This window comes from Bos indicus, chromosome 21 (assembly GCF_029378745.1).
Source record: "Bos indicus isolate NIAB-ARS_2022 breed Sahiwal x Tharparkar chromosome 21, NIAB-ARS_B.indTharparkar_mat_pri_1.0, whole genome shotgun sequence".
Lineage (NCBI taxonomy): Eukaryota > Metazoa > Chordata > Mammalia > Artiodactyla > Bovidae > Bos > Bos indicus.
In genome coordinates this window covers 67,296,412-67,315,673 of record NC_091780.1, presented here as the reverse complement: position 1 = coordinate 67,315,673, position 19,262 = coordinate 67,296,412, and the positions used below count along the sequence as shown (strand labels likewise).

Below are 19,262 nucleotides of genomic sequence, written 5' to 3'. Positions count from 1 at the left end.
GGAAGTGCAGGGCCCAGGTGAGGTGGGGGTGAGAGGGATGTTCCCAGCCTCTTACCTGATCCTGGCCACTTCCCATACTGGCCATGGCCAAGCCTGCCCCTTGGAACACCTTCCTTTTGAAATACAAAACTCTAGCTGACTCATTTCACAGGGAAGTGAGTGGCGCTTGGACAGGTGCAGTTACACACAGCTGGTGAGCAGTGACTAGTGCCCAGCTCATTTGGCACCAGCCTCCCCCAGGAAGCTCTCTGCCCCCGACTCCCTGTGCAGTGTGCGCCCTGAACTGCGCTCCCAGGCCCAGGCCACCTGCCACGTGCCCTCTGCTCTGACTCCACGGGCCAGGCTTGCTGGCAACAGCTGGGACTCAGGTCAGGGAGGGTCTCCGTGAGGTCAGTGAACTCCTCTCAGGTCCCACCCTGCACCCCTTGTCATTCTCAGCAGATGACCTTGGACACAGAAGTCATCACAGCAGACCTCTGACTCACCTGTCCCCCTGCTCTCATTGGCACCATGCCCAACCCTATGCTGCCCAGGAAGAAGGGTCCATGCTGGAGGCTGGGGGCTCCTTTCCGCGCCTGGTGGCCGTCCCTGAGGGCCGGAAGGTCCTGGCTCCACAGGTCTTTCCTGCATCAGTGTTTTGGCCCATCAGTGTCCTGCTCACATGCAGCACACTGCACACGGACACGTGCACACACGTGTGTACACAGCGCAGCCAGCCATGACCTAGTGCACACGTCTGCATGTGCAGCACTTATGTATTCAGGGTTCACGCTTTCATTCTTTTTTGGCCCAACCCTGAGACTTGCGGGATCCTGGTTCCCCTACTAGGGATGGGAACTTGGCCCACTGAGTGAAAAAGCCGAGTCCAAACCACTGGACCGCCCAGGGAACCCCCATCTCTTGCATTCTTTAGCCCTGCTCACCTGCTGCCCCTTTTCCTCTGCTCCTACACATCTTTCCCAGCCCTTCCCCCACTCCCCTCTCCACAGGCTTCTCCGGCCGCCCATGACCTTCTGGAGAGGGCACCATGACCTCCGTGTAGCCAAATCCTCCCGACCCTCTGGTGGCACTTGCCCCAGGTGGCTGCTCCCTCCTCCATAGGGCGCCTGTGCCCTCCAACCCCCGATGGCCTCTCCCAGCTCCTGGCTCCGCCTGCCTCCTCTCCCTACCCTGTGCGCTAGATGTCAAGCCTGGCCTCCCAAACTTCCCTCCCGTGTCAGGCTTCCAGTACCTTTTCTCTGTCACCGGCCAGGGCTTCTCCCTCCACTTCCTGTTGCCATAGACACCCCCAGAGTGGCTGACAGGCATCTTTGGGGGCGCCCTGCTCCTCCCCACCCTTCCACGTGCTCAGCCTGACTGGGAGGCATTCTGGACTGCACTCTCCCTCTTGGAACCTACCCAGCTGACCCAAGCGCACACAGAATTCATCGTTTCTGCTTCTCCCCTGTGAGCTCCCTGCCGCTCACCCCAGCCACCCCTTCTCAGGCTGGTCGGCTACTGGGGCTTCCACCCTCTGCCCCTGGGGTTGGCTCCCTGCAGCCAGAGGGGCCTGAGAAAAGCCTCCTAGCCCCTGCAGGGCCCCTGCTCAGAGCCCTTGCTCCCCCAGTCCTCGCACTGACCCTTGGGTCCCTCTGGACCTGGGCGCACGCGGACACCTGCCCATGGGTGAGACAAGCTCTCCCAGCAGAGAGGGGAGTGTGTCTCGGGTCAGGTCCGAGTGGGAGCATGACAGGATCAAAGGTCAAAGCCATATTTAGAAGGCCATCTGCCCACCCTCAGATCCCCCCTTAGTCTGTGAAAATTGAGCCCTATGCCCCGGCTTGTGCCCACTCTCCACCCCCAGCTCCTTCACTCCCCACCGAGCCCATCTGCCCTCCCGGGGAAACTCTGTTCACAGCCCCATCCACAGCCCCAGAGAGCAGGACACTGCTTCTCTGGGTGAGGGGGCACCTGCCCCCAGGGCCACCCTGGACGGCTCGAAGCCATCACAGCCCCACGGAGGCGCGGGGAGGGTGTTCACAGTAGCACCAGGGCTCCACACCCGTGCTGGGCACGGGCAGCTCTCGCCAGCAGAAGGTTCCTCCGCAGGGATGGTGTGGGACCCAGAGTAACATGTACCCCAGAGGGTGAGTCTGAAAATGACCTGGGAGAGAAAGACAGCTTGTCGAGGCTGGGAGCTGACGGAGCCGATGAGAGGGTTCCAAGGTCCACCACCACTGTGGGGGGCGCCAGCGCCAGGCTGGGCCGCCAGACGGGCACACCGGCCGCCAGACGTCCCCACAGGCTCGTTCCCAACCTGGCTCATGGGTTCCCAGGCATGGAAAAGCTATCAATACTATTATTTATGCCTGAAATAATCCACCCCCCTCTGCCTCCAGGTCCTCAGGACAAACCCCAGCTCCTTGTGCCGGCCTTCAAGGCCTGTGCTCCCCTCCCGCTGCCCTCTGCAGCCGCCCTGGGTCACGGCCCAGACCTTTGCCGCGGTTGTGTCCTGACCAGGATCACCCTTCCTCTGCCTCACCTGGTCTTTCTGGCTAAACTCATTTCTGAGGGCAGCTTTAAGTAGTGGGGCAACAGGGCCAGGTTTTATGTTGAGAGAGGCCTTCAAAAAGGCTCTTTCCCTTCGGGAAAGCCAGCAGCAAGCAGTGGGGAGGGCAAGTTGAAGCAGAGGGCCAAGAGGGCTGGGGGTGGAGAGACAGTTGCCCAGAGGCCAGCTGCAGAGCAGGCACCTACAGCTGAGGCCCCTTCACCCTCAGTCCACTGGCGGCCGTGCAGACGGTGTGAGGTCTCACCTCCAGCCCTTGAGGAGCAGCCTCGGCACATGGGAGCCATGTGGTTAGCGTCTTGAACCACAGCGAGTTCACTTGGGACACCACCTCCCTAGGTTGTCTCCTAGGGCCTGGGGGCTATGAAAGGCCAAATGTCAACCCCAGAATTTCTATTTGCCTTGTCCCCCATCAGAAACATCAGCAACGGGACAGCTGAGAGAAGATGTAGGAGACTGAGGCCTAAAGAGGGGAGGACACAATGAAAGGTGAAGTGGGGCAGAGGTGGAGCCTGGAACCCCAGCCTTGGTCCATGACCATCTCTGTACATCTGGTGCTGATCATGGCTGCCCAGGTGGCGCCAGTGGTAAATAATCCGCCTGTCAATGCAGGAGGTGCAAAAGACATGGGTTCCATCCCTGGGTTGGGAAGATCCCTTCGAGTAGGAAATGGCACCCCACTGCAGTGTTCTTGCCTGGAAAATTCAATGGACAGAAAAGAGCCTGGCAGGCTACAGTCCACGGGGCAGCAGAGAGTCGGACACGACTGAGCAGGCACGCACTATGGTGCTGATAATGGATCCCTGCCCCACCTGCCTCAAGGTATGGTAAGGCCTGCAGGGCCATGTTGCACTAAGGCAGGCAGCAGTTTGGGTAGCAGGATCTGGTGGCATCTTGGGCATGTGTGTGCTACTTGTAGAAAGCCCAGAAGGCCAGGACCCCTTCAATCATAAATGTCTGAAGAAAAGAAACACAAGTGTCCAGCTTCCCTTTTGTGTGTTCCTCACTTGAAGGACCGATGCTGAAGCTGAAGCTCCAATACTTTGGCCACCTGATGAGAAGAGCTGACTCATTAGAAAAGACCCTGACGCTGGGAAAGATTGAAGGCAGGAGAAGGGGACAACAGAGGATGAGATGGTTGGATGGCATCACCGACTTGATAGACTTGAGTTTGAACAAGTTCCGGGAGAAGGTGAAGGACAGGGAAGCCCAGAGTGTGGCAGTCCACAGGGTCACAAAGAGTCGGACAAGACTGAGTGACTGGACAACAACAATGTATGAAGGTCATCTCCCTGTGAGACCCGATTTCATGGTTGGTGAATCAGGGGTCATAATTCCCACCGCCACTGGCTGTGGAAATGAAATCAAGTGTGTTTAGCACAGAGATTGGTGCAACTAGGCACAGGTAAGTGATTGTCTGCATCCGGTTCACCATCTATTCCCTGGGAAAGTCAGCCTGGAGCAGGGGCTCCAGATGCCCGGACCTTCTTGGGCAGAACGCGGCCGGGGGCTCTTAAGAGGTCACAACCCCTTCCCCCTGCCCCCTCCACGTGCGGTCCCGGGGGTCATCCCCAAGGTCACAGAGGGTCAGTGCAAAGGGGACGTGGAAGACGTCTCTTGGGGTGCCGAGGACAGTCACGCTCGGCGGAGCCCGGGCTCCTGAGTGTGAGCGCAGACTCGTTGAGCGGAGGCACCGCAGGCCGAGGGGCCCTCCTGGGGCTGGTGGCCCGCCGCCCGGAGCCCGGAGCTCTTCTCCGCCGGCTACTCCGGTTTCCGGGAGCCCCGCCCCGCTCGCTCCCATCGCGGCCCCGCCCCCCGTGCGCCCGCAAGTTTCTCCCAACTTTTCCGCGGGTCCCCCCGGGCGCCCCGCCCGCCGGCCGGTGACGTAACAATGGTGCAGCGCGGTGGCCAATAGGCGGCGGCGGAGGCCGGCGGCGCGGACCAATGGCGGCGGCGGGCGGCCCAGCGGTCCTGCCCGGCCGGGGCCGCACTGCGCCGCCCGCCGCCCGCCCGCCCGCCCGCCGCCGGCGCCGGCACCGCCGCCCAGCGATTCGGCAGCGGCGGCTCAGAGCGCGGCTGAGGCGGGCGCGGGCGGCGGTGGCAGCCTCTCGTCCGTCAGTCCGTCCTGGGAGCTTCGCCTGCGCACCGACCCGCGGGGAGACAGCGCGCGCTCCCGCCCGCAGCGGCGGCGGGGACGCCAGGCTCGCGGCCCCTCCAGCCCCCAAGGTGAGTCCCCCTTCCTCGGCCCGCTCGGCGTGCGGCTCCCGTCCCGGGTGCGACCCCCTGGCCGTCGCCCCCCCCCCCCCCATCCTCCCTGGACACACGCGCACGCAGGTGCAGCCCTCGCTGCGGCGGCCACCGGCCCGCAGATACTCTGGCCTCGCCCCCCCGCGACCCGGGGTCCCGCCGTGCGGCCGGTGGGGGCCGGGGCGGAGCTGGCGGGCGGCCCTGGGCGCGCGGCCTTGCCCTCGGTGGCCCAGCCCCCACCCCCCATTCACTGAGCCGCGACCGTGACTCGCTGCCCAGTGACGTGAGGCCGGCCCAACTTTACGTAACCCGCCCGGCGCCCAGTGTCCACACAGGGTACACCCGGGGCGCGGAGGCCCCGGCGTGGGGCGCCGCGTTTCAGTCACGGTGCCCCCTTAAAGGGCTCTGTGGTTCCAGCTCCCCCACCGCCCCCTGCCCCGTGCCCGTGTCTGTAACTTAGTTACCCGGTGTGTGTGGACTCAGCCTACCCGCTGACCCAGGGCCCTTGTGACCCAAGGGCTTACCCTTGACAAAATGCGGTGGAGAGCTGGGGCCAGGGGCTGGAAGGCAGGGCTCAGGTTGGTGCAGGGGGCTCTGGGGACAAGGTTAGGGCTCAAGCTGGGTTCCCGGTGGGTTGGCGGGTCCCCCCACTTCTGGAATGAGCCCGAAGTACGAGGTAGGAGATCTTGAGTCCAGGCCTGGCTCTGCCGTGACTTGCCGGCTGACCTTGGACAAGTTTGTCCCTTGCTGGAAAGTGGGATGGCAAGCCCTGCTTTGTCCAGCCTCCGGGAAGACCAAGGGAGCCAGCAGACCTGGGGCGGGGTCTGCAGGCCCTGAAGAGTGTACACACGGGTCTCTGGGTTGATTTCATCCCCCTGCCTCCTCGCGGGAGCTGGGGGCGGGGACAGCGCGGAAACACCGTGTTTGGGTGGAAGGCTGGAGGCCCGCTCCCTGCTGTGGCTCCCAGCCTGCCTTCCCTCTTTCTTACAGATGAGGAAACTGAGGCTCAGAGGACAGTGATATACCCACCTGCACGGAACTTGGTCATTGCGGTGCACTAACCAGGTAGGTTAGTTAGAACTCCGGGAGTTGGTGATGGACGGGGAGGCCTGGCGTGCTGTGATTCATGGGGTCGCAAAGAGTCGGACACGACTGAGCGACTGAACTGAACTGAACCAGGTAGGTCTGAGTCTGGAGCTCTGCCCCTGGGCAGGGTCTCCTAGCTGCAGGCAGGGTTCATATGACAGGGTCAAGGTTAGATGGAGTTGGGGAGAGGGAGTTTGGACTATAGAAAGGGTTTGGTTCAGCTTGAAATGTGAGATGCAGCTCTTCGGCCCCCCACCACGGCCTGGCTTTTTCCTTGATTGGGGTTGGATGCAGCTGCCGCAGGTGGGAGCAGGAACTCTTCCGGCGGGTCCCTGGCCTGGAGGGGATGTGAGGTTTCAGTGTGGTCTTGGCGACGGTAGGTGGCGGGTTATGAGGGCAGAGGGAGGGGAAGGGGGTCCTTGGCCGAGGTACCAGAGAAGGAGACGAATCTCAGGGCGGGCCACCGGCTGCCGCTAGATCTGGGATGTGGGAAGCGGTTCAGGGCCTGGAAGAGAAGCGAGCTGTTGAGGAGTGACTGGGACAGCCCGTCGGAGTCTGGGGGTGGGGGCAGGTACGAGACAGGCCCAGCCAGGTGGGGCGGCGTGGGGGGCTTCGACGGGAGACCCGCGTCTCCCGCCTGGATCCTCGACCCTCACTGGACTCTCCTCTGCTTGCAGGTGGTCGGCCCCCGAGGGCCCATGCCGTGAGGTGAGGACACCCAGCCAGCATGCCGTGGGACGCGCGACTGCCGGGGGGCGGCGCGGAAGGTGGGCCCGAGGGCACAGGGGCGGCGCGCTCTAGGGCACAGAAGCAGTGCCGCAAGTCGTCGTTCGCCTTCTACCAGGCCGTGCGCGACCTGCTGCCTGTCTGGCTGCTGGAGGACATGCGCGCCAGCGAGGCCTTCCACTGGGACGAGCGCGGCCGCGCCGCCGCCTACTCGCCGTCCGAGGCGCTGCTCTACGCGCTGGTGCACGACCACCAGGGGTACGCGCACTACCTGCTGGCCACCTTCCCGCGGCGCGCCCTTGCGCCTCCCAGCGCTGGCTTCCGCTGCTGCGCGGCGCCGGGGCCGCACGTGGCGCTGGCCGTGCGCTACAACCGCGTGGGCATCTTGCGCCGCATCCTGCGCACCGTGCGCGACTTCCCAGCCGAGGAGCGCGCGCGCCTGCTCGACCGGCGCGGCTGCAGCCGCGTGGAGGGTGGTGGCACGGCGCTGCACGTGGCCTGCGAGCTGGTGCGCCCCGAGTGCCTCTTCCTGCTGCTTGGCCACGGCGCCTCGCCAGGCTTGCGCGACGGCGGCGGCCTAACACCGCTCGAGCTGCTGCTGCGCCAGCTGGGCCGTGACGCCGGGGCCGCCGCCCCTGCGGCCTCCGGGGCGCCTGCGCCGCTGCCTGGGGAACCGCGCCAGCGCCGCCTGCTGCTGCTCGACCTGCTGGCGCTGTACACACCCGCGGATGCCGCCGGCCCGGCCCGCCGTGAGCTGCTGGGTGACCGGCCGCGCTGGCGGCGGCTGCTGGGCGAGGAGAAGTTCCAGTGGCTGGCGGGCCTCGCGCCGCCCTCGCTCTTCGCGCGCGCCATGCAGGTGCTGGTCACCGCCATCTCGCCTGGCCGCTTCCCCGAGGCCCTGGACGAGCTGCCGCTGCCGCCCTTCCTGCAGCCATTGGACCTCACGGGCAAGGGCTAGACCGCGGGGGCGCTCCGGGCCCTGGACTTCTGGAGCATACAATTTTTAAGAGCGTTGTACCTGGCACTTTACATATATTGTTTCTGGACGGCAGAACCTCTGTTTTCGTCTGTCGGTGTGCTTCGGGGGGCCAGGCCAGGATGGGCAGGCGAGCCGTGAGCTGCGGGGCTTCCAGATGGGGTCGGGCTCAGCTTCCCACCTCCCTGCGTTCGTGGAGCGGGGCTGCGAGGTCAGGCGACTCCCAAGAGCTGGGCCCTGTCCTCAGCTACTTGCTCAGACTCGAGGACCGGAGCCCTGCCTTGATTTAGAGCCTCCAGGAAGGTGTCCCAGAGGGAGACAGCTGAGCGGAGGAGGAGCTGGGCAGGTGCTGGGGGCCGGCTTGTGCAAAGGCCTGGAGGCCGAGGGAACCGCAGTGTGGTCACTGGCTGGAGGGCCTCTATCCCGTCAGCAAGAGAGGCCTTGCCAGCTGTCTTGTGGGCTTGGGCTGGGGCTCGGGTCTTGAGAGCTGAGGACGGAGGAGGGCCCCCGCGCCGGGTGTTGGGGGCAGGACCCAGGCTGCGCCTCCTGTTTCTCCCCAGCCTGCCCTGGCCACTGCCCCTCCTTGGGTATCGTGGAGCTCTTCCCACCCACACAGGCTGAGGCCTGGACTCGTCCTCTTGTCTGCTTTTTTCTCCTCTGGCAGTTGGTGTCGGGGCCTGCTTCTCACCTCTCTTTTCATGGATGCAGCTGCCTCGGGCCCCCAGCTTCAGCCTCCCCTCACCTGGTGTTAGATGTGCCTTCCTGCAGGCCTGCCTGCTCACCCTGGGCATGGGCTCCCAAGACCCAGGCCCCGGTGTTCGATGGCACCTGTGGGTGCTGGCAACATCCTGTGGGCAAGCTCTCCTGCCTCAGCCGGTAGAGCTGGTTTCTGCAGGAAGGGTTTGAAGATGGAGGCTTGTTGACAGATGTTACAATAACCCTTAAGGACCAAGGGAAAGCGGCATCCACGCCCGGAGAAACGTTGGAATCAGGGATGATGGCCAGGTTGTTGTGCCTGGGAGTTCTGCAGGGCGGTGAAATTCAACCCGTGCCGGCTGGGCTGGAGAGCCACGGTGTGCTGCCAGGAGTTGAGGGCTCAGGAGCTGCCCGATGAACCCTGACTGCTTGGCCAGGGGCGCCCACTGCCCTCCTTGCCCCTGGCGTCCCTGAGGGGAGTCTGGCTGGGGGTGGAAGAGGCTTGGGAGGTGGTGGCAGTGCCAGGGTGATGGCTGTGGGAGGGGAGGGGTGGGAGCGCCCTGGTTCTGGTCTGTATCTGCCATATCTTCTCAGGGTGACTTTGGGCACATCCCTGCCTTGGGCCTCAGTGTCCCCAACTGCCCTCAGAGGGGTTTTGGAGCATTTCCAAGCTCCCTACCTAAAAGGATGTTCCTGGGAAGTGTAGGGTGGGCAGGAGCACAGCCCTGTGGGGTAAGGGACAGTGGGGGTCAGTTCTGCCCAGTGCTGGCCCTAGATTCTTGGTGGGGGTGAGGGTGCCTCCTGTGTCCTGGCCCAGTTAAACAGACTTTCTGAACCTTGACACTTGGCGGGCAGTGGATACTAACAGCTCTTCTACCTTAAAATGTGGGGCATCAGGAGCCCTGGGGTATGAAGACCGGGAATGTGTTGCTGGGGAGGCACGCTCCTTGGAGGAGATGGCGAATGCAGACCACGTGCCGTGGCTCCTGGGGGCTGGGCTCAGGAGGTTCTGGGGACTCGGGGCGCACTTGTGCCCTGGAGCTTCCGCCTGGAGAGAGCCCGGGCACCTGCAGGGCGTGCAGACTTCCCCTCGCGTCTCCCTGCTCCCAGCTCTGGCCACTCTGGGCTGAGCCCTCCTGGCCCGAGGCCCAGGGCTAGGCCCTCACTCGCTTCCCTGCTAAACCTACAGCTGACCCGTTGGTGACAAACTCCTTTGAGCTCCCTGGGCTGAGGATGGGGTGATACAGGGTTGGGGGGGCTCCCTGGTGGGGACCCCACAGAATCCATTGTCCAGTGAGCAGGAGGTGACCCTTGGGAGGCTCCTTGTGTGCAGGGCAGGATCTGGGCAGGAGTTGCGGGCACCAGAGCCGGGGTGGGGGGGTCTAGCCAGAGCCCAGCTTCGTAGCTTGGGGGGTGAAGGGCAGTGGGGGTGTCCTCGCCGTGGCTGGGCGGGACAGGGATCTGTGGGAAGGCCGAGGACACCCTGCGGAAGCAGAGCGGGGCCTGATTCCTGGCGCAGCTCCCGCGGAGCCTGGGGCGCCTGGCTCAGGGCGCCCTGGTGTGAGTACAGAGAACCTGGAGCCCAGCGCAGGGTGGAGACCTCGGGGTTATCTGGCTGCTGCTGCTGGCCTGCACGAGGGTGGCTGGGCCTTGGTGCTTGTCTTATCACTACCCGGGGCCCTCCAGCTCCCGCAGGGGCCCCTCCCCAGCCCCATCACCACCGCCGCCCTGGTGATGAACCTGACGGCCTGGAGGGGGCCAGAGGCAGCCGGGAGATGCGGCTCTCGGCTGTTGGCGGGTGGCCTTGGCGGCTTCTCACAGGCAACAGCTCTGCCTGGAGCAAGGCCCACGACTCGGGCAGAATTCTTCTGTTCACTTCCTTCATTCCACGGACCTTGTCTAAGGAAACCTGGCATCGGCCAGATTGCCTCCAGCATGCCCACCCCTGGGCCTGGTGAACTCCCAAACAGGAGAACTCTGGGGCCAGAATCTGGGCACCCCAGATGCCTGTCGGGGAGGTGCTATGACTTGTTCCTGGAGCCTGGAAGGGACACACGGCCCTGAACCGCGCCCTTTGGGGGTGGTGACACAACCCCGCGCCGGGGCCTTACTTCACCTCCTCGTGTGCTGACTTCTCCCATCACTACCTCGATTTCCCCACTGATTTCCTTTCCTCCCGATTTCAACCTTCAAATATTGTACTGAGAGCAGTTTTCCCCAGTCCTGTGCAGAACAAGGATGCCTCCTGAAAGGCAAATGTGGAGGCGTGCTTAGGGAAGGCGGTGGAGAACCAGCTTCTGCTCCAGGAGACCGAGTGGATGAGGGGACCGGTTTTGTCCCACTCCGTTTTAAAATTGAGGCATGACTGACATGTAATAAATGCAGACTTCAGTTGTGTGGTTTGAGGAGTTAGCCCCCCGTCAGTACATGTGTAACCATCCCAGTCAAGTCAGAGGTGAAGAGATTTCTATCTTCAGTGTTCTTTTTTGGCAGTGGCTTGTGAGTATCTTAGTTTCCCCCCAGGGATGGAACCTGTACCCTGGCAGTGGAAGCTTGGAGTCCTGCACCCCTAACCACTGGACTGCCAGGGGATTCCTGTATCTTCAGTGATTTTTTAAAAAGAATTTCTGCTTATAGATGCAGGCTCATGGCAGAACACTCAGACTGTGCCAGGAAACTCAGGGCAGGATGGATCAGAGCCCTGCCTGCGCAGCTCCCAAGTAAAGGGGCCACCTGCCTGCGGGCCCCCCACCACCCAGGCGACCACTGCGCGCATTTTGGTGTATTCTGGCTTTTTCTATGCACTCATATACATATGCTAAAATTTTTTTCTATGCTTATTTCTTACGTACAGATTTGCCATCAGATCAAATTGAGTATTTAAAAACTTACTGTAGAATAAGCATTTCCATATGTTGTAAAACATTGTGTAAAACAGCCTCTGGTGTTTATTTTGTGATTATTTAATTCCACTAGTGTTGGTATGACAAGGAGTTGATGTTAGAGAGGACTGAGTCTTTAAAATGTAAATTTTATTTATTTTTGGAATAAATAATACATTTACATGGCTCAAATTCAAAAGATACAAAAAGGTACACGCTACAGGCGATAGCTGCGTGTCGTGTCTGCCCCTCTGTGTCCCTTGGAATTACTATGAAAGGTTTCAAACCCACCAGAAGTTAGGAGAGAGCAACGCAAACACGTGTTATCTTCCTCTCTGTGTACGAAGTCCTACAAAACCACGTTCTCCTTACCACGCCCAAGAGATTTAGCGATGATACAGTCAAACTGCCCGAGAGACTGCTTGGCACAGATTTCCTCCCGGGCACACGGTTTTAACAGCTGCATACTGTTTCACGAGAGGAATGTCCCCACATGTCAGCTGCTGTTGGTCAGCTGTTTTTAGTGTTTCACACTTACTATGGATGCCCCCGCTGTACACCTGACTTGGGTTTGTTCTTGAGGACAGGTTTCTAGAAGTAGGGCTTTCAGGCTGTGAGGCTGTAAGGCTGCTGCCAGCTCCACGTGCACCCTGGGGGCTCTTAAGGCAGTGCCCTTTCGCCTCTGTCCACAGGTGCGTCTCAGCTGTTCCTCTGACTTGCTGCAATTGTTTCCCCTTTTATGTTTTTTTTTTTAATGTATAAGATCGTTATAATTTGAGGAAATCAATTGAGGAAATAATATACTATTTTCCTCTGACTTTTCCCACCACTTTGGGGTTTAGAAAGCTCTTGCCATCCAGAAGTCAGTTACTGTCCTTTGCCCCCTAGTTTTAAGGTTCTCTCGTCCACTTGGTATCTGCTTCACCGGAGCGGTGTGGCTGAGGGCCACGCCAGCTCGCAGTCGCCTCCCCCTCCATTTGGCTAGCTCCCCATGGTCCTTGCTGGGCCGCTGATGTCACTGCCCTCCCACCCACGGCCTGCTTCATTTGGCCCGTCATCACTCAGCACTGCCCACCTGTTTCTTCCCAGCACAGGCCTGGAGCCCCTGGAGCTGGGTCCAGTCCCAGCGTGCTCTGCCGCCTTGAGCAAGTTACTTCCCCTCGCTGGGTCTCACTGGAGCCCCAGTGAGCTGGGAGACCCTCGGAGCACATCTGTGGGCACAAACGTTATTTTATGGAGTCGTCCCTAACTCCCCCAACAGAAAGAACCCCAGTGGAGAGTTTGACAAATGGAGAGAAAGCCGTAAATGCCTTGGAGAGGACTGATGTCTTTGCATGGTGTCTGTGGCTTTCCCTCGGCAACATCAGCCACGCCTTCCCGGTCAAGCTTTCACAGAAGTCTTCCATAAAGCCTGGCCAGGTCTTGACCGAATCTGACGTGTCTCATTCGGGTTGTTTGCTGGCACGCGGCTGGCTGGCCTGCTGTGTTGTGAACACGATCTTTCTCCACGTGTTGGTTTCCAGCCGGGCACTTCTGGTATCTGGTTTTGGGTCGTGGGTGGAGACTAGGCCCGTGGTCTTGGCTCCCAGGGGCACCTCTGGAGTGACATTCCCCCAGGACCACCCCCCGGGCACACCCTCCTGGCGGGGGGGCTGGGCCAGGAACACCAGCAGCAGAGTCCCGGTGGCATGGGTGGGAGCAGCCTGCACGACTGCCACTCAGGGCAGCTTTTCCCCTTCAGACGTCAGACTGGACTGGGTGGGTGGGGGAGAGGTCGAGTTTATTGCACTGTCTCAAAGCACAACTGAGAAACCAGAAAGGAAACTTGTACAAAGCACTGAAGCTACAAGTCACTGCAAAGTATCCACTGAAGTCCCGGGGGTTCAGCAGAGCTCTGCCAAGCGGGGAGAGGAGCCGGACAAGGCACAGCGGGCGCGGGACAGGGGCCTCCGCTGTTGGCACGCGTGAAGCGCTCTGTCGGGGTGAGGGGTGAGGTGCAGGCGGGCACTGTGGCTTCTCGTCCTCCTGGCTGGCTGGGTCCCGTCACAGAGCGCATCTTACGGCTTTTCACCTGTGGCCCAGGGGCTCTTGGACACACTTGCCTAGTAGAAAATAGGCTTCGAGTGACAGGGCCCCACGCCAAGGGCAGGCTAAAAAAAGCAGCTCGGCAGGACTCCCGCCGGGCGGCGGGGGCCGCCTCTCAGAGCTGGGGGACGCGAGGGGGCCCCGCGGGGCGAGGCCACGGACTGAAGTCTGACGTAGCCACACGCAGCCGTGGACCACACAGGCACCAGCTGTGGCCCTGTGAGGGCATCTAGCCTCCCGAGGTGGATGCCCGCTGACGGAGGCTGCCCTGCCCGGGAGGACACGCAGCGGAGAACAGCGCGGGCTCAGGACAGACCACGTGAAGGGGCGAGAGGCCTTCCACTGGGTCCAGAAAATACATTTCAAACTTGTAAGATCGGATTTCAGATGAGGTATCTCAGGTAGGTTTGTAATACAACAGAAAAGGCAATCACTAGGAGGTTCACCCTCTGAGGGTGCCCGAGTTTCTGCGATGCCCCAGCAGCGTGGGCTGTGTCATTGAGACGTTCCTACATCACAGCGGGGCTCAGGCCCCGCGGCCGCTCCGCCGCCTGGGATTCACGCGCACCCGTCGGGTTTCGTTCGCCCACCGGCCTTTATTGTTCCGGCTGAGCTGTGTGTCTGCCGGGGCGGGCCTGGCCCCAAGGCGGGGTCGGGGGTGGAGGGGGGCGGTGTGCGCGCGCGTGCGTGCGTGCATGTGCCATGTGCGTGCGTGTAGCCCCGTCCCGGCACAGCTGGCTTCCCATCCGGCGCGTCCGCAGGGAACGTGTGCCGGGACTGCGTCTCAGAGAGGAAGTGAGGGCGCCGTGATGGAGGCGGCCCCGGCGGGAGCGGGCAGCGCTGACCCGGGCTGGGGGCGGCCGGTGCTGAGGCGGCGGCGGCAGCGGCGCAGCGAGGACTATTGCATGCAACCGCAGCAGCCGCCGGCCCCACCCGGGACGGCCTCCGCGGGAGTCCAGAGGCCCTGCTGCTGTCGTGACGGCTCGGACCCTCGGCCGAGGCTGTGGCTTCTGGGACGAGACACAGACGAACACGGATGAAAGCAAAGTGGGCCGTCCGACCTGGCTAGACGTGTCTGACGGGGGCTGGCGAGGTGTGTCTGGGGCGAGTGACTCTGAAGCCGACTGTGTCCCCACTCGGGGCCCGGCGTCTGCCCTCCCGGGGGCACCTTCAGATGACCTCCCACTCGTCCTCCAGGTCCTCAGGGTGCGGGGTGGTGGCGTGGCTGCCCTGGGCCCCGTGCGAGTGGCTGAAAGTCCTCGTCAGCCGCTGGAGGAGGTAGCCGGGTGGGCCCACTGCCCACAGCTCATCTGACGCGGTCACTGCGGAAACGAGAGCCGGCCACACACTGTTACTCCCCAGCCGGGGCTCCACGTCTGCAGGCACTGCCTAGGGGTGGCCCCAGGCACCCCTCAACCTGCACCGCTGCCGCCTTGGCCTTCCAGTGGGCGGGCCTGTGGCCCGTCTTCCTGGGAGACCCTGGCAGAGTCCAGGTGCTGGGCACCCCTCAGGCGTGATGCTGGGATAGGTCTCGTTTGGGAGAACCAGCCTAGTGGGAGCAGCCCCCTGAGAGGCCCCCTGCACCACCCACGGTGCCCCGGTACCCAGCACCTGCCTGTAACACACGTCACGTTCCCAGGGATCTTCTTCCAGTAGTCCCCGGCAGGGTTCTTGTCGGTGACGCCGTACCGGCGGGCGAGGTCCCCGTTGGGGCACCGGGCCCACACGGTCCTGGCGCTCAGGGCCAGCTGGCAGGCCTGCAGCCCTGCAGGCAAACAGAGCACGTGACTGTCCTCAGACCCGGGGTGCAGAAGGAGTGGGCCGACCCTCCCCGAGAGCCTGCTCTCCCCTGGGCACAGGGCAGGAGCCCCGGGAAAGGACGCCCTGTCGGCAGGGCAGGCACGGCCGTGAGCCTGGGACCAGAGGCCCCCAGAAATGACTGTCTCACAAGGAACCCCAGGGACCAGGAGCCGGCGCTCTGCTGGTGGGGTCCCCACCCTGGGGCGATGGGGTAGACGCCTGCTGTCAGCGGTCTGACGAGCCCCGTGTGGCCGCTGCCTGCCCGGCACCGCTACCTGGCACATGCTCCCAGTCAGTCCCCACTGGCATCTCCTCGGTGATCCCAGCTCGGACGTGCACGTTCCACCTGCTGTCCAAGGCCCACAGCATCTGGTCGTCGGGGCTGCAGTGGACGCTGACCAAGGTGACCCCGGCAGGCTGGAAGTAGGGAAGGAGATGGGGGTGTGTGATTGCAGGGGGCAGTCCCCCCCAGCCCACGGCAGCCTGCCACAGCGGGAGCAGCAGGCACAGGGGCAGCCCTGCGGGGACAGAGGTGCCTGGCAGACTCAGACCAAGGGACGTCCTCCCAAACACGGAGCCTGACTCCAGCGGCCGCCTGTCCCGGGCCCAGCGGTGGGCTGGGTGATGAGAAGGGAGGGCTGCCGGCAGAGACGCGTTGGGTCCAGGGCTGGGGAGGGGGGTGTGCTGCATGCAGGCGGGGACAGACTTTGGGGCCACTGGGGAGGGAGGTGGCGGGGGTCTGGCCTCTGAGGGCACTCACAGCGTCACGCCTGGAGAGCGCACACACGGCCCCGTGTGGGCGTGACTCTGGGTGAGTCCATCAGAGTTCACCAGTACCTGCCCCTAGGTTTGCTTTATTTTTTTGGCTGCACTGTGCTGCATGTGGAACTTCCCTGACCAGGGAGCGAACCTGCAGCCCCTGCAGTGGGAGCGTGGTCCTAACCACTGGGTCAGCAGGGAAGTCCGCTGCCTCTACGTTTTCTGTTGGTTTAAAGATTTCAAAATGAAAGCTTAATCTTAGATAAAAGTCACTGAAAAACGCACTTGCTGTCGAGTGTGTTGGGACAGAGGGCCTCTGGCCAGGAGGCAGGTGACTCCAGCTGGGAGCTTGATCTAAGAGGGCGGTGGTCTGGGGAGGAGGCTGAGGCGGGGTCTGGGAGGTGGGCCTCCTCATTCACGCCCCAAGCCCCTCTCTTCTGCCACCTGTCAGGCCGATGGGGCCGGGCCGGCTGTGCGGAGCTGCCAAGAGCATGGCAGGGGCCAAGAGCTGGCAAGTGAGGCGGCCAGAGACCCTCGCCATACCCCATCCCACAGAGGGCTCGGGGAGGGGACGCTCACGCTGCAGAGCAGGCCTGAGCGGAGACGGTGGGGCTGCATCCTCACGGCGCTCCGAGAGTACCAGGCCCACTGACACCCCAGCAACCCCGAGCCGGCTGCTGTGGGCACGAGCTGGCCGCTGTGGGCACGAGCCGACCACAGTCCGCAGCACTCTGTCTGTGAGGTGCGATCAGAGCTCTGGGGCCGGGAGCTGAGGCACACCCTAAACCCTCTCAGTTGAGAACGTCAACAGTAAAAGGGCCTTTGCTTGCCCGTGTCAGGTGGGGCTGTGAGCTCCTCGGTCCCACTGGGACAGGGGTCTGTGCCCAGCCCTGGAACCCCATCTGTCACTTCTTGGACCAAAAGAAGAACGCGACGTCAGCATCGAGGAGGCAGGGCCGAGCCTGGTCTGGAGGGGCGTGAAGTCTGCAGTGTGGACGTCCTGAGGAGGGAGAGAACGCGTGCCCCCGAGGCCCCACTGTGGTGAGGGGGAGGAGCTGTCCACGCTGGACTCTGCCCACACCCCAGACCCAGACTACTGAGAGGTAGCAGCTGTCAGCTGCGGTCAGAAGCCACGGACTTTCAGGGCCACGTGTTGTGGATGAGCAGAACACGGAGAGACAGATGGGAAGGCTGTGCTGGGGTGAGGGGACTGGGAAAGGGAGGGGGCGAGGGCTGGGGAGGAGGGCGGGAGGAGGGATGGGGGGAACACCCCCACCTCCCCCAGCCCTCTGCCCTCCGCCCTCGGGCTCTCTGACCCCCTGGACTGCTCTGCACTATCTCAGAATCCCTTGGCCCCTGCCCCGCTGCCCGTCAGCAGCCTTCCTAGGGCACTGTGGGCCCATAGCACAGGTGTGGGACCGGGCCCCCACCACCTGGAGAGCCAGGCAGACAGTCCTCAGCAGCATGCCCGTCTCCTTCCAGGCCTGCCCCTCGCCCTCAAGGTTAGCTGGAGCCCACCCTGCTCAAGTGCCTCCCCATGAAGCTCCCTCCCTGCCTCTTCATTCTCCTGTGAAAGTGACCAACCCAGACAATGCATTAAAAAGCAGAGACATCGCTGTGCCGATGAACGTCTGTCTAGTCAGAGCTATGGTTTTCCCAGTAGTCATGTACAGATGTGAGAGTTGGACCATAAAGAAGGCTGAACGCTGGAGAATTGATGCTTTCAAACTGTGGTGCTGGAGAAGGCTTTTTTCTCCTTAAATGAAAACCATTACTCCAGGTGTCGCAAGCCATTTACAACACTTAGGGAAAACCATTTACTCCATGCGTCTAAGGACGTAGTAGGGGTGGCGGCTGCTCCCCGCACCCCAGTCACCACACAGGGGGTCCTGTCCCAGAATATGCGGGTCCCCCATGGCTTCCCCCATGGCCTCTGGCCTCGGTCAGTTGGTCGATCACGGGGCCCAGCACAAGGAGGGCGGCGGGCCGAGAGGAGAAGCCTGGCAGTGCCCCCGCCATCACTGCTGCCTGTTTCTCTTCCTGGTGCTTTAAATCCTCCTGCGGCACCTTGACCAGAACAGATGGTGACGGCATCCTGTGGCCGTAGGCCCGCCTCTCTCTCGGAGGTTCTGGGTGGGCCTCTGTGTGCTCAGAGCAGACTCCCATGGTGTCTCCTTCCGAGGCGCCCGGTCCTCCCCCATGGCTTCTGTGGACACCTGCGGGCTGGGCCTCTGCTTTTCCTCCGTCTATCAAAGTGGGGGTCTGCAGGGTGAGGGGACACGTCACCAGGTGCTCCTCCCGGTCCCTGCTGTCCCGAGTGCCTCTGTGCAGCCCTCCACCCGGCACTGGGACATGTCCCGTGCTCGGCCAGGATCTGGAACGGCGGGTCATGGCACTCCAGGACGTGGGGGTCCAGCAGGTGACCGGAGGGGAAGGCCCGCCTGCAGAAGGAGCAGATGTATCCGTGCAGAGAATGCTGGTGGTGCTCACAGTCTTCCAGGGTGCCAAGCACCTGGCAGCAGCTGGCCACCCGACAGGTGACCTCAGCACTCGGGGCCTCTCAGGCTCCCCAGCCACCCGCGTGAACACATCCTGGAGGCTGAGGTGCCTCTGCACGCCCCTGTTCTTGAAGAACGCGTGCTCCCGGCCAGGGGTCCCACTGCGCGGGCAGTGGCTTGGCCATTCCAGGTGCCCCCACCAGGCGGGCAGGCAGCACCTGCGTCGCCCTGCGTGCCAGCGTCCACAAACTGGCTGGGGCAGGGCTGGAGAAAACTCTTGAGAGTCCCTTGGACAGCAAGGAGGTCAAACCAGTCAATCCTAAAGGAAATCAACCCTGAATATTCATTGGAAGGACTGGTGCTGAAGCTGAAGCTCCAGTACTTTGGTTGACTCATTTGAAAAGATGTGAAGAGCCGACTCATTTGAAAAGACCCTGATGCTGGGAAAGACTGAAGGCAGGAGGAGAAGGGGACGACAGAGGATGAGATTGTTGGATGGCATCACCAACTTAATGGGCATGAGTTTGAGCAAGCTCCGGGAGTTGGTGATGGACAGGGAGGCCTGGTGTGCTGCAGTCCATGGGGCTGCCAAGAGTCGGACATGGCTTAACAACTGAACCACAAAAGTGTCTTCAACAAACACCCCTCACCCTACCTGCACACCACAGCCAGGACACCCAGGGAGGCATCTCAAAGGCCACTCTCTGGGTGGCTGGTGTGAGCGGCCTGTTGAGAACCAGAACGTGGACAGCCTCTCCAGGGCTCTGAGATTGGAGGTGTTCAGAGGTTTGGAAACACATCTGAGGGCAGATGGCAAGAAACGACGCGATGAATAAGAGGGCCTCCCAGCTGAATGGAGGACTCAGCGCAGGTCCGATGGGCACACTGCCCCCGCCTCCAGGAGAAGAGGGGTTAAGCTGGAGGCAGCAGCGGGAAGACAGACACCTGCCCAGGGAGAGTCC

At 62.3% G+C, this 19,262-nt stretch overlaps 2 protein-coding genes across 11 annotated transcripts in view; one reads left to right on the top strand and one right to left on the bottom strand.

Annotated features, from left to right (window-relative positions):
- Positions 1–4,529: 4,529 nt before the first annotated feature.
- On the top strand, positions 4,530–11,350 carry ANKRD9 (ankyrin repeat domain 9). 5 transcript variants are annotated; one of them, XM_070775780.1, is made up of 4 exons: positions 4,530–4,771; positions 5,783–5,857; positions 6,556–6,586; positions 6,723–11,350. In XM_070775780.1, the coding sequence occupies exon 4, from the start codon at positions 6,762–6,764 to the stop codon at positions 7,560–7,562; it is 801 nt and encodes a 266-aa protein (XP_070631881.1). In that variant the 5' UTR covers positions 4,530–4,771; positions 5,783–5,857; positions 6,556–6,586; positions 6,723–6,761; the 3' UTR covers positions 7,563–11,350. The 5 variants fall into 5 exon arrangements, with proteins under 5 accessions (XP_070631881.1, XP_070631882.1, XP_070631880.1 ...); XM_070775781.1 differs by having other exon boundaries at positions 5,783–5,971; XM_070775779.1 differs by having other exon boundaries at positions 4,531–4,771; positions 5,783–5,971; positions 6,556–11,350.
- The window catches only part of TECPR2 (tectonin beta-propeller repeat containing 2), a 101,154-nt gene continuing 93,185 nt past the window's right edge, over positions 11,294–19,262 (bottom strand). For 4 of the 6 annotated variants that reach the window (XM_019983310.2, XM_019983311.2, XM_070775767.1 and 1 more), the window contains exons 18-20: positions 15,319–15,460; positions 14,859–15,008; positions 11,294–14,565 (exon numbers count right to left, since the gene is read on the bottom strand). In XM_019983310.2, the coding sequence (XP_019838869.2) occupies positions 14,414–14,565; positions 14,859–15,008; positions 15,319–15,460 (444 nt within the window). In that variant the 3' untranslated portion in view covers positions 11,294–14,413. Of the gene's footprint in view, positions 14,566–14,858; positions 15,009–15,318; positions 15,461–17,386; positions 18,065–18,106; positions 18,244–19,262 lie in introns of those variants that run through there. The other 2 variants (XR_011562732.1, XM_070775770.1) reach the window with 2 other exon arrangements.

What these genes read in the sequence shown, in the direction of transcription:
- ANKRD9 (XM_070775779.1), top strand. Translation starts at nt 6,606, where the DNA reads ATGCCGTGGGACGCGCGACTGCCGGGGGGCGGCGCGGAAGGTGGGCCC.